The sequence below is a fragment of the Oxyura jamaicensis genome, chromosome 2, assembly GCF_011077185.1.
Source record: "Oxyura jamaicensis isolate SHBP4307 breed ruddy duck chromosome 2, BPBGC_Ojam_1.0, whole genome shotgun sequence".
Classification (NCBI taxonomy): Eukaryota; Metazoa; Chordata; class Aves; order Anseriformes; family Anatidae; genus Oxyura; species Oxyura jamaicensis.
Genome location: NC_048894.1, coordinates 94,284,726 through 94,299,088, shown reverse-complemented (window position 1 = coordinate 94,299,088; position 14,363 = coordinate 94,284,726). Strand labels below are relative to the sequence as shown.

General features: G+C 35.6%; 1 protein-coding gene across 1 annotated transcript in view; it reads right to left on the bottom strand.

Annotated features, from left to right (window-relative positions):
- Window positions 1-14,363, bottom strand: part of GABBR2 (gamma-aminobutyric acid type B receptor subunit 2) — a 483,887-nt gene that overhangs the window by 366,656 nt on the left and 102,868 nt on the right. The window contains exon 2 of the mRNA XM_035318083.1: window positions 10,667-10,804. Within this exon, the coding sequence (XP_035173974.1) occupies window positions 10,667-10,804 (138 nt within the window). The remainder of the gene's footprint in view (window positions 1-10,666; window positions 10,805-14,363) is intronic.

Genomic DNA, 14,363 nt, shown 5'->3' with positions numbered 1-14,363 from the left:
TGCTGTCAATCCTTCTGTAGCTTATTAATCAGCCTGTGATATGCTGTACATCGGATAACATATAGTCTAATGGACTTCAGCAAAACACAGAAAGATGAAGACTGAACTTCAGGGCAGAAATGCTTTCCTTTTTCTTTTAGAATTAAGAACATAATGTGACATAATTTAACACAGAGTTCAGAAATGTCAGGCTATTCATTTCATAAAAATGAACAAAACCAAGGCAACAGAAGAAATCAAATTAAATCTGGATTTGTAACTCCAGTTAGGAATTACAACACAGAGAGCCAGGAAGAGCTTCTCAAAGACAGTTAAGAAAGGTACTATTCTGGAATTATTCTTCAAGGAAAAGTTTAGACTCAGTTACTTAAGCTTTCTGTAGTTATGAGTCTCGGATGTGATAAGAAGGCTAAGAAAATGCTTCAGTACAAGTCTGAGCTGAAAAGCTGTGTAATGTGTTCCTGTTCTCAGTGTAATATTAGGACCAAACCTTCTTACTCCACCTATGGATTATTTCAGCAGCAATTTTGTATGCATGTATTAGTGCTTTTCCAACAAAGCTTTAGGGCTTTTAAGCTGCAATGATCATAACTATTTCCCTGACTGTGAAATTCTGGTTTTGATATCTGTGATAACTAAGGCTAAAGGAAATAAATGTGTTTCCAAATCACTTTAACTTCAAAAAAAAACCTACCTTTTTATCCCTTATTTTTCTCAAGATGGGTTAAAACTTAGTTGATGCCAGGGGAAAGCATGCAGCAAGAAGTACTGCTCTAGAATTGTTCCCCAGGAATCGCTGTAGAGGTATGGAGCATTGAGGATACCAAGAATTAAAACAAATACCATACTGGTCATAATGCAGGTGAATCATATACCAAGAGCACTACAATGCACTGGAGAATCAAGCCCTTTGAACAGCCTCTATTATAAAAGGATTTGTACTTCAGATCTTACATCTCCATAAACATATGAGCAATTTATTACTTCTTCAATGGAACAGAAGTAAGCTTTTCTGGTTTTAAAGGTCAGAAATATTTTATTTCAATTTCAAAATTATGTAAAGATCCTCTTTTTTGCAACTGCTTAGTTTATGCATTTGTTCTCTAATCTATGCCCAGGAGCTGCTGTTGCTCAATTTTGTATGAATTATGCGATCCCTCCAAATAAGTAATTAAGTCACTGCTGCCACAACAACATTTGAGAGAACACAGGTTAATTCACCACATGAGGAAGCTTTCCTTGTCTTATAATGGGATAGTAACAAGAAATAAAATATAGAAGTAAAAGAGAATGAAACAAAGATGTATTTAAGATTGTGAGAGTAATAGTATGAAGTAATAATTTTTTTTCATACCAGTTTTGCCTTGAGTTAGTTGGTGAAAGGAACTGGACAGAAAGATGTCCCAGGGTTTTCCAGCGTAGCTACTAAGAAACAAGACAACAACCTAGTCTTATAGAACATACAAAAGCTACATTTCAGAAACAAAATAAAGCAGTTACTCCAGCATACCTCATACCAAAATTACCAACTCTGGCTTTACAGAAATTCTAGGTGTGGGCCATATTTGGGGGATCAGTGGTTAAAGAAGATGGAAACTAAATTTTTGGTTTTTAAATGTTTCAGTAATTACAGAAATACAATAGTACAGTCTTAAGATTTTTGAGTAAATTAATATTGATGGCCAAGACACAACTAAAAAGTGACAAAATTATTGTATTTTAGGGAAGAGGTGTAGTTTTCAGTCATTATAAACTGCAAAGCAGAAGAATCATATGCAGATGGGCAACCAATTAGCATCTAATTTCCCTATGCTAACTTTCAAATAAGAGACATCAAAAAAGATTTGTGTAAAGTCAGACACAGAGAAAAATGCAAAGGTGATCTCAAAATGTAATTGTGCAATTGCTGAGAAACTGTAATATTGCTCCCACTCAACAATGGGAGACTTTAAGTCACATCTGTGGATCACAAAGTTAAAAAAAAAAAAAAAAAAAAAAAAAAGAAGCAATAGGATTAAAAGAATCAAAATGCTACAGGGTTGACAGAACTGAGAATAGAATCCAAGATTATCATTAATGGGATTTTAGTGTCACACAGGTATATCCCCACAAATCATGTGTCCTTTCCCAGAGATAGTCAAGAGGAGACACGCTGACCATCAATGGGTCAGATGGAAATTTAGTAGCACTACTGTCCAGTGTCTGGGGCCATATAGAAAACAGATATTAGACAGATATAAGGTACTAGAAAAAGCACAATGAAAAAAATATTTCAGGCCTGGAAAACAAATCAGCATATATCACAGTCTGCCTCATCTGGCATAGCAAAGATGTCAAAACACAAGCTGATTTTCCAACAAATAAAACCTTAGGTCTGTCTATCATATCAGGGCAGGGAGCAGGAGAGAAGGAAGAGATATGATCAAAGCCAAGCATCCCCTCAGAAGCACCTCCAGAAAAAGCAGCAGCAAGCGGTAATAAACCAGCAGTGGGAGATGTGATAGAATACCTCTTGCAGCAGTGAAAGAAGATGCAGCAATGGCTGCAAGGGGCAATATTGAAACATTTTGGTAACTGAGAAAGATTCTATTTGGCAGGTCCACACTAGATGAGGGATGTGTGAAAACTAGATGCGTGGAAACCACACAAGAAAGGACTTAAATGATCTATTACAGAAACTACCAAATAGAAAGAAACAAAACCAAAACAAAGATAAGCAATAAGACACAAGACTTTGATAAAAAATAAACAGGTAAAAAAATCCAAACATACATTGTTTACTCTGATAAAGTGCTGTAAACACTTTACCTCACTAATTTATTGAGCTAGCATTAAAACAGGATTTTATGTTTGGAAAAAACATCAATGTTCATGTTTTCTGTTTTTGTTTTTCCCTTTCTTTTTCTTCGAGACAATGTAGATTGAAAGAAGGAATATATGGAGGAGAGGGAGTATCTGATGTGTTCAGAATTAAATGTGTTTTCCCAAACGCAGATTATAATTCATATCAAAGTGATACCCCTGCTTTTCCAGTACCATCAATGAGCATCCTGGGACTCTTCCATGAGAGCAGCCCCGAGCCAGAGACCCAGGCACTTGTAGACCAGGCTGCTTTGGTCTCATGTTGCTTCCTCTGATTTTTCAGAAATTTTCTAATTAGCTCTATTATAAAGAACAGAATAGAAAAGAACTCTGAAAGTGTTTGAACTGGGAGAGGTAAATATTCCCCTGCTGCTAGCAGCTGGCAGAAGTGATTTTGTGGCCAACCTGCAATGCAGATGAAGCATTTCCAGATCTGTGGAGAAACACATAACAAGTATTTTGCTGCTGCAGCAGTTCTAAGCAGAGGTTGTCAAAGGGTTAGGCATTTTAGCTGATGTCTGGTAACTATTTGTCAATGACTTCAGAATCTACTTCCCTTAAGCAGGGAATCTTGGAAAAAAGGCAAATATTATCATCTCTCTGAATCTCCAAAATTTTCACAACTTGTACTACAGGTTGTGTTTTTTTTTTAATATTTGCTGTGGAACATGTGAATAACAGTAGTGCTGTCCTGCAATTTTTGTTAAAGCAGTATTTAAGACACAATTATTTTTCTCATTTTTTCAATTTAGTCCCATTTAAATTAAAAAATTAACAGAGGACAAATAAATAAAATAAATACAATAGTAATATGAGATCCGTGTTCAATGGATCATACTTCTTTTACATTATTTAGAATTTACACATGATTCAGGCTTCACCATATAAGCTGAATGTGAATAAATCAATAAACATCTTCATATATGTTCCAGAAACAAAATTTTCAGCAAATGTTCTTTGCTGACACCTTTTTCATCCAGAACAGTGAATAGGAAAATAGGCAAATTTTCTATACTGAATGAAAAGGTAATATGTGACTAGCTCAAAATTTAAATCCTGTATTTCTATCTTCTAACAAGATTACAATGAAATATATATATATTTTTTAAGTGGTATTTATTCAACAGTATGCTTCATAACATGTTTTTTTTTTTTTTTGTTTGCTCTTTAGACCGTCACTTATTCACTCAGCATTATTGATCCAACACTGAACAAAAGTGAATGAATGAATGAATGTGGAAAAACAGCTAAGAAGAACAAAAGTAATAAAAAAGATATTTTTCACTTCTGAACATGCAGGTCAGAGTTAGAATAAAGATACAGGTTCAGTATGATAGCTTTGATATCAGTATGTTATCAGTTTGGTAGCTTTGACCTAACTCTAAAACTTTATTTAAATACTTTCATTCATATTTTATGTAACAAACTGAACTTGCTGACTTTAGATCAGACACAAAAACAGTGTACATTGTCGTTTGCTGTTTTCTCCAACAGTAGAAATACAAGACAAACGAGATGAAAAAGAACAGCTAATCATATCTAAATTAAGTGAATACTGGACAGAAGCCAATTTCAAACTGAGAGAAAGCCAGACTAAGCCAACTCATCTCACCGTAAATAAGTCTCATACATTTAAGCAGAAGACAGAAAGAAGAGGAAGGAAGGTCCTTCTACATCATGCAGTGCATCTGCTATATAAGATGTGTACTTTTTACCATACCTCAGTCTGGAAGTTTTCTGAAATTTTCGATTTAAACTTCATGGACCAAATTTCTGTGATTAACAGTGACTAATGTTTCCACTGAGGTACAGCTGAAATAATGCACCAGGAATCAGCATCAGAAAGAAAAAACTTTCACTACTAAGTTAATTCTTCTGTTCTGGGCTTGTCCTCACAGGTGTATAGCAACATTCATTTCTCTAAGTTTAAGGATGAATATACAACTAACTTCCCAAGCCTTAATCCATCCCACCTTGCACATGTACCCATCTATGCTACCCATGGAGACACAGTCTAATTAGGAGACATGATACTGCAGATCTAACTCCCCATGCATTTTCTTCCCCAGCAGCAACCACAGAGTTTCAGGAGGGCTGCATCAATAACAGCAAAGCTCCTGCTGGCAGCTTGTATCAAGGGGAGGATTTGTAGAACTAAAAGGTCTCTCTCCCTCCAAATTCAACAGAGCCTCTCTCAAATGAGGAGAATCTTCACATGAAATTCTACCTGAAGGTCAGTCCTGCTGTGTTTTCTTCCTGTTCAGGAGCTCCCAGGCATTTCTATGATGAAGAAAGCAAAATTTCCTTATGTGCACAACTAACTCCTGAAAGCAGGACCAGAATATCATCAGGGTTGTACCTTACATAATAAGTCCTCAAGAGGTGTTTTCCCTAGCACACTTTGCCTGTTAAAATTACAACACCAGCGAAGAAAGTCTACAAAATCCCTCCAATCCCAGGAGATAAAATAGGGAAGCAAAGAAAACAACAAAAAAAAATGATTATTATGGTGAATTGAGGGCTGAGAAGCCAAAGACTCTAGTTTTGTGGTGTGCTGGGTCATATTCCAATGGGAGACTGGCCTGCTCAAATGGGACTGCCTGCATCTCATAGATAGAAGTAGCTAATCTTCTTAGCCAAAGACTAGTTTAAATGCCCTTTTCATTGCTCAGACTAATACATGGAAATTGTGCAGTGAAGGCAAAAGTAGCACAAACTCACTGTGCTGGAACAAACGTGACAAGGAATGTGAATTTTATTTTATTTTTTTCAAAATGTTTATGTGCCCATGCCAGAGCTCCAAGTAACAAGCACAAGGATTTAGAAAATCCAGACATTAACAAGAAGAAATATGATTCAGTGGGCAGTATAGAAACCTCTGCGATAATTTGTGTTATGGAGGTGTTAAAAAACACTGGTTATAGGCTGTATTAACATGTATTTTAATGAATAATAGAGCCAACAAATAAAGTGTTTTTTTGTTGTTGTTTTTGTTGTTGTTTTGTATAGTGTCCTACACTTCTACACACAAAAACACCTTAAATCCTGCTTCATAATCCTCTGTGCTTTACCCCTTGTCCACATTTTCTCCACTTTTTTCCACTGCTTTTAAAATTCTCAATGCAATCAGTCACATTCTCATAATCAGCAGCTGGACAAGAAGCAACAAATATAATGGCAGGCTCCCAGTTATATCCATGCTCATGTCACAGCCTCTCCCTCATTTGGATCCCTCTCCCCAGCAGTTCCTTTATGCAGAAATGTGTAGAGGCTAATAATCTTTGGGAAGTTCTTTGTTAAAATCTGGTTTCAGTTGGACAGCAGTCAGAAATTATCAGAAGGAACTGACAATGAAATCACATCATCCTTGTTTCAGAAGGAAACCAAAGGCTAGAAGCATCAGTGATTTTCTTTAATATCAGCAGTCTTTCTGGCAATTCAGATATTGGATCTTGAATGCCTATGGACTTCTGTGATAATAAAACAAATCTCATGGTTGGTTCTTTAATACTCCCTGACATGAAGATAGAGAACTAAAGTAGTTTTCCTTTCTATCATGTGAAGCTGCCCCATGTTAATACAGGAGACTTCTTTTTTTTTGCCAGAAGTCCAGGCAACAAAGTGAGTAATACACCATGATTAGAGTACCTACAGTTTTCTCAGAAAATGTTCCAACATGAGACTCTGAATCCAAAACAAGGTTTCTGTGTTGTGAATGTCAGTATGATCTAATCACTGGACCTGCAGCAGTTACCTGTCTAAAAACCAGCAGTTATGACTAGATTACATTAAATATGTGGAGGGAGGATATTTCAAGGAAGCAGTAATATTTATACTGATTCTGGAAGAGGCTTATTTCCAGAGTTGACAGAAAAGATAAATGAAGCAGACTGTAAGAGAATGTAAACATCACAATAAAGGAAAAAGAAAAATCTCCAAAATGGAGAAGTAGTTCAGCAAACTGAGAGAGAGGACCAGTTTGGTCAAAATCCTCAGCCCATTTAAATACTTATGTTAAGATGACAATTGGGAAACAAAAAGTGACAGATGATAATAGAAAATAGGTGAAACAACAGTCTAAAAAAATCAGACACTTTTGACAGTATAAGAAATTCACATGGAAAGAAAAACAGTTGATGGATAGCCTGAAACAGAAGAGAAAGGCTGAATTATGAACAATCTCCTCCATTTTGCACAACCTGGATACTATCAGGAATGTATTGGTGTATAAAATAAAATACATAACTGGTCATTTTCAGTATAGTGCAGATACTGCCAATGATTCTTCTTCATGCTGCTGGCCTCAAATACTCATTGAAAGGGAACAGAGATGAGATAAATCCTGAAGAATTTGATACTGAAGCATTTTCCCAACAGCAAAGAAAATGCCCCATGTTACACCTCCTCACCTTTATGACCCATTGCCAGATACAGAGAATACTATTAGCACTTTATAAGCTAAATGCCAAAGATTCAAACCAATTGCACACCACAAATGGGAGATCAAAGCCACATCAGCAGTACCTAGCCTGTGTTAAGGCTGTCACTCAGCAAAAGTAATGACTTCTGGCACACAGGAATGGCTCACAGGGAAGCTCTCAATTTTCCAGTTTTGAGAAGCTAAGGAATGGGTATCTGTGTGTCTCCTTCTAAGAATGTGTGTTCAGAAACAGGTTATGACACCTAGCATACCTCAGTGAAACTCATTAAAGATGAAAAAAGTATTTGGTCTCTAAAGCAACTTGTTTTTTCCACAGATACAAAAAGTGCCATTAAAAAGTCATTACTTTTGTTACAGTAAGAGATAATTGAATCAGCCAGCAGCTGAAGGCAGCTGGTTGAGAACAAAATCTCCCATTCTGTTGCTGATCATAAGTAAATCAAAATTTGTCAAGATGGGAGAGGAAAAGTACCTTCTGTTTAGATGCAGTATGAAAACAAGACAGAACAAGGCACCTTCAGATTGAGACTCTTCTCAAGCTCTGGTATAGTCTCTCACTGTTGCGGGACACCAGTGAACTCAATTTATCAGTGAAGCAAAAGTCACTGTACTTCACAGAGTGAAGTAAAGACACTGTCTTTATCAACAGAACACAGTAAGGAATGTAGAGACCACAGCTCTCTTGCAGAAAATTAACTCCCTTTCCTTCCTCTCATCACTATTATAGCATTGTTTGAATAACAAAGGCAATGTAATAATTTCCAGCACATTTGTACTTTTTGCCTTTTATTTGATTTCTTGTTTTAGGAGACTTTTTACTGGAGACAATAGGGAAGAGGCAGAAATGAAAAAAAAAAAAAAAAAAAAAAAATTCTCCCAAGTGGAAGAAAAACAGTCAGACAGAAACTTGGAATTCAGGACTAAAAGGCTTCTAGAAAAGATTTCCAGGCATTGAGCCTTGTATCAGATTTGCTAAGGTAAATGTTCTGTTGTCCTTTTCTTCCCTATTCTCCCCAGTACTCTCAGTATCCTCCTGCATTTCTCTTGCAGGGAAGACAGTCATCACTTTCCTCAGTCACAGGACACCTGCATAAAGCAGATCAAATCAAATGTTTCTGCTAGGGTTAAGAGCTCTGTGTTCATGACCACCTGCACTGGAGAAAAACAATGGAGTCAGACATCCAAGTGCAAATTCTCTCCTCAGCAGTACGATGTCACCTTAATTTTTGTCTATGTACACTGTTTTCCTTCTTCTAGATTGCAACACAAAATGACTTTAGCATGATCACAAATTTACATAACTATTTATGGGAGTTTGCTCTGATTCTCTGAGGTGAAGTTTCAAGCTTTAAGGGAGGGAGGATGGTCCTGTATTTTTTCAGGCTGCATATTATTTCTCCACTACCAAGAACTACAGATTTCTGTCTATTCCATCTATTCAAGTCTACTTAATCTATTTATTCTATTTAATTAAATCTATTTAATCAAAGGTGTTCAAGACAGAAGATCCTGAGGAGTGGAAGGATTTATATTCTATTTCCCCACTATCTTATACATGCTATTTTTGCTGATTTTCAGATACAAATATTGCTGTTTCTGTATGACACAACACTTCCACAAACTGTATCTGGACTGTCTCCATTGTTGCTGTACCATCCACTAAGCTTCACCACACTCCCCAGCCACACTATCATTTGTGTTCTTTCATCATTCAATCGATATATAAAAACCTGCCACAAAGTGGAATTATGCCATGTGAGGATTGATCTAGTGCCTGCAGGACACAGAGCCCAAGCAACAGAGAATCCCTTGATATACTGGTATCATTAATAACGTTTAGGACTTTGTCACAGTTGTAGTTGTTAAATACAGAGAAATAGATGCTGTCTGGTAGCAATGCTTCATATCATTATATAAGTTAACGCATATATTGACATACTCAGCCATTTAAAAGCAACTAGAAGCTTTCTAATTTACTTATTGACTGAGCAACTGCATTAAAAAAAAAAAAAAAAAAAAAAAAAAAAAAAGATTTTCAGACTCTAGCAGGCAGAACTTGAGCATAAATTAAAAGGATTTAGCACAATGAAATCCCATTCCTTAAAACAAGCTACATCATCTGGACATTCCATGTGACAAATTCCAAAATAACAGGGCTCCAGCCACACATTTCATTATAGCCCATGTACTAGGCCATTTTTAAAAGTGTGGTAAATGATAGTTTCAAGCTTTCCCTTCCTTTCCCAGCTCTCCCCAGAGATATTCTACTATTTTGTTTCCATAGTAGAACTGATGTTTTTCACATCAGAAAAAAAATAATCCTGAAGCTTAAAAAAAAGTCTGATATGACAAGCATTGCAAACACAGTTAACAAGCTACTTTAATTATCCTCCTAAGAATTTCCCATTTGTACTCTGATCATCATCTTCTTCACAAACTTAATTATGCTTCATTTGTTCATTCTGCACTCTGCTCAGTGAGTATTCCAGGTGGAAAAGAGGGATCTGTTTGTAAGTGAAACCTCAGGTGATTTCTATATATTATTATTTTATCACTCTGTTATACTATACATATATATATAAATAAAGCAAGATACAGATTATATCTTTGGGAAATACAAATATTGAGTAGGACGCCGAGGTTTTTCCACAACTGAAAAACAAAACCTGCTGCCTGCATTGCCTGAACAGCCATCAATCTCAAGATCATTACTGGGCAGATGACTGAAGAAATGAAGAAAATCATACTGCTATCATCCACATTTTAAACATTAATATTAATAAATTCTGATTCCTCAGCAGAAGAAACCTTTCCATAAACTTGACCTTTGAGAAAGTCAGAAAGAACAGCTGGGAATAAATGTGCTCTGTGAGTCAAATACTGAAACTCTTGCACAGTTACTACTTACAATTTATGTACTCCTAACATTTTTAAAGTCAATAGGAATTATTGCATTATGATTGAGTAGAGACTGAGTAAAGACCCCAGTGTACCATAGTTTAAGGACTGACAAGTTGTTTCCTCTACCTTGTTTAGGGCTGAGATTTGCTAACCTAGCATGACTGAACTTTTAGGTTGCTTTTTGAGATACATAAAATTAATTTTATTTAATTAATCTACTGAGATGCACAACTATTGTCCCACTCTCACATGTTTTGAGCACAATGCCATACCTTGTAATCTAGTACTACATAAAAGTGGCTGTCCTTATTTACATGTAACTGCACTGACCTTCAGAATGGTGGTATAGTACTTACACAAAATGTTAAGCTTAAAAAGTATCAAATGCTAAGGTTCTAAATGAAAAAAAATATATTTGTACAAAATATTCAGCAATTGAATATAATTCATTTCACGTCTTACCTGAACCAAATTCCATCCCTTTAGAGATTCTGCAATGATAGAAGTAACTGTTGCACATACACCACCAAAAACCATCAGATGATTAGGTCCATATTTTATTGCATCATAGAAGGCTTTGAGTCCTTTTGCGTTGTCACACTGGGGAAAAAAAAAAAAAAAAAAAAAAAAAAAAAGAGAGAGAAAATATTCACTATCACAAATAACTTAATGAACTAAGAAATAAACAACTGGGTAGGGAAAAAAATGAGGGCTTGCACTGTATAAATTGTACAACATACAATATGTTATGGCCCAGACATGAGTAACTTGAGCACTCTGCCTTGGACCCCTAACAGGAAACCCCCTCCTTAACATCATTCATCATTAAAACTCCTTATGTCTTCCTTCCAAAGCAGAGCTGGGACATCTGAATTTTGATACTATCTTTTGACAAAGAATAATTAAAAAAAAAAAAAAAATCAACAAAATATGACTGACTGAAAACTTATTCTGCATTCAAAGCTACCATTTCCCAAAGGAAAATTTGGAATGTAACACTAGATGTCAGCAGAACTTTCACAGTTGAAGCAAAGTGTGACATTACCCATTGGGTCTCTTTGTAAAGCAAGTTCCATCTCTAACAAGGCACCTGAGAAACTTCTCCTTAAAGTCCATGCTCAGCACCCTGAGCAATATATACATACATATACATGTGCATGTGTGTGTGTGTGCATATACATATATATACACTAGAGAGCCTGTCATTTAGAAGAACAGCACAATGCCTTCAAAAATATCAAAAGAATATTCTAGGAGTATTCCTAGAATATACTAAGAATTAATTTGTCTGTTCTAATAGCTTGCCCTGCTTTGAGCAGAAGACTGGACTAAATGACCTTCTGAGGACCATTCAACATGACTTGTTCTGGGTTTTTCTGATAATTAGTTTGGTAATTATCCAATTGCATTAATAATTTCACAATTTATAATTTTCAGTTTTTAAGAACTATACCATAAATTGTGACCAGGACTGACAATAGAAATAAAGAGTAATAGTCAGTATTGTAAAATATTTCAATATCAGTCACTGACTGAAGTAGTATTGATCATTCATAATACTTTATGTAGTCCCATCTTAATTCCTGAGATTGCAGCAGAGCGTTAATAAAACATGCACCTGAAGTTCAGAATTTGATTACAAACTGTAATGGAAATCAGCCTACCAACAGGCTCTAATGTTAGCTACCACTTCTCCAGTAGCAGCCACTTCTTTATCTCCCATTTTGAAACAATATCCTCTGCCCTTTTTTCCCTCCTCTACAAATTCTTCCTCATAATCTTTACATGAACTATTGTACACCAACCTCCTATGTTTCATTGTAACTATTCAATAAAACAGTTCATTTACTATCAGCATCCAAGTAGTAATTGTTTTGCGTCCTGTTGAAAGAATAAAGATTTTGCCTAAGAAGTCTGCAAGCTTATATTAATCTTCTTACTGAATTAATATGCTAAAAGAAAAAATATTCTATTTGCATGCTACTTGCAAGAATAGAATTATTCCTCTTACTTATTAAAAAGGATACAGATTATTGCTGCAGAGATTAATATTGCATAATATAGAACAACTTTTTCTTTCTTCTTACAAGAGAAAAAAAAAAAAAAAAAAGTCAGTATGGCAGAGGCTCCCTTGTCAGTTTGATGGATCGTTGGCAAGTTCATAACATGTAAGAATCAAGACTGTGATCAGGCAGAGTCCTCCGTCCTTACTCCTCCACCCCCTACTTAAAGATTAGTTTTTTATTCCAAGTGCAGCTAAATTGGAATTCTACTACTTCTTTACTTCTCTAAGCAACCAAGGACTCTGGAAATTTAAATACAATATACAGAAACTGAACTTAACTGACATTTAGTCAAGTCTTTGCCCTCATCCACCCCACCATTTCAACCTGCAGCAAAAGAGATTATTGACTTGATTTTCACACCAACTTAAAGCCAGAAAATATAATTCATATTTTTGCAGTCATATTTTCATATTCATATTTTCAAATTCATATTTTGCAGTTTTCAGTGTTTCATTGAATAACAGTTTAAAAAGAATACATATATGAAATAAGAAGGATGTTGATAGTAAAATAACAGTTGGAAGCTGGAGCCCATGAAGTGGGTATACGTATAAGAAGTTATGGAGAAATAAATTCCTGTATTTAAATGATAAAGATGTACAATCTGTTATCTGAAGTATACTTCATACTATAATTTACCTTTACATTACAAAACTTTTATACATCCTTTAACTACTATTTGCCTAGAAATTTTTTTCTCGCTGTAGTAAAGTCACTATATGCAGTTGTAAGGATCACAGTGGGTAAGTTTTCTGGGAAGTTCAGAATTTCTGTTATTATCAGGGTTCCTCCTTCTTATTTATTTGATCTCTGCATGTTTATAAAGACACTTTCATGAAAACAACACTCTTCCAATAACTCATCATTTCTCCTTGGAAGACATGCTGAAAGCTTTATTTGTCTCTCCTAAAGCGTAAAGGTTTGCACTGCAGAGATATATTACTGATCAGTCCAAAGTATGTGTGGGGTTTTATTGAATGAGATTCAGTTACAAGCCTACCATCTTGTCTTTTAAGCCACCACAACTAATTAGAAGAGTCAGTCTACTCCTTGAGCAAAATTGTCAAAATGGTCCAAAATATTTCCCAGAAATGAAGAAAAAGGATTTAATACAGTGAATGGACAGAAAGTTGGATAGAAACAAAAGGAAAAACAATAGAGGTGGAAGAAAGCAGACTTTCACATTTGTTTAATGTCACATTTCACAACATATACCGTATATAACATTCTTTCCTGCAAGCAACAGAACAGTCCGTCACAAACATTAAAAAATAAACATTCAGATAAAGATAATAGCTCTACTGAGCGAGAGAGACAAGCAGTTACAAAAAGGAAATTCATCTTAGTGAGTTCCTAATGCCCTTTTATGACATCACTTTTTCAGAGATCCCAGAAGACCCTATTGCTGCTCATCATCATCTATTGCCAAACCCTAATATATCCCTAAATGTGGGCAAGGTTGTTGAAGGACAAAAAGATCAGGCACCACAGAAGTGCCCACCCTATAACCAAATAAGTTCTTGAGTTGTTCTCACCAAGTGACGGTAACTAGGTCCATGAGCAATGCTACACAGCAATCTAATTACAATACAACAAAAGCTTGTATAAGAACTAAAATCCTTAGAAAAAAAGCAGAGGCTACAGAGTCCTGGCCACATGTAGATGACAAGAAACTGACTTGGTTATTAATTGGAGCATGACTAACAGCAATGAAGGGGAAAGAATCCCTCATAAAAAGTCAAACACTTAAGCAATTAAAAATACTACTCAAAGACAGCAACATGGCTTTTGCTAGATAGTTTTGCTCTTTCACTTAAACTGTCATTAAGATCTCTATTTTGCTGAGCTGAACTGCAGCCAGCTCACTTTTGACTCATATATAAAAAGAGACAGATATGCTGTGTGGTTGATCTTGACTGCATGTTGAGACACTGAGAATGGCTGCAATGCATTTTGTCAGAGAAACCTAGTACCATAACTATAAATTCAAATATGTGCGGATTTAGTACATGATAAAATTTTCTTTGGAGGAAGGGGCTGAGAACTACTCATCCCAAACATATTGATTGTTGTGCTTAGCCTCAGTCAGGAGC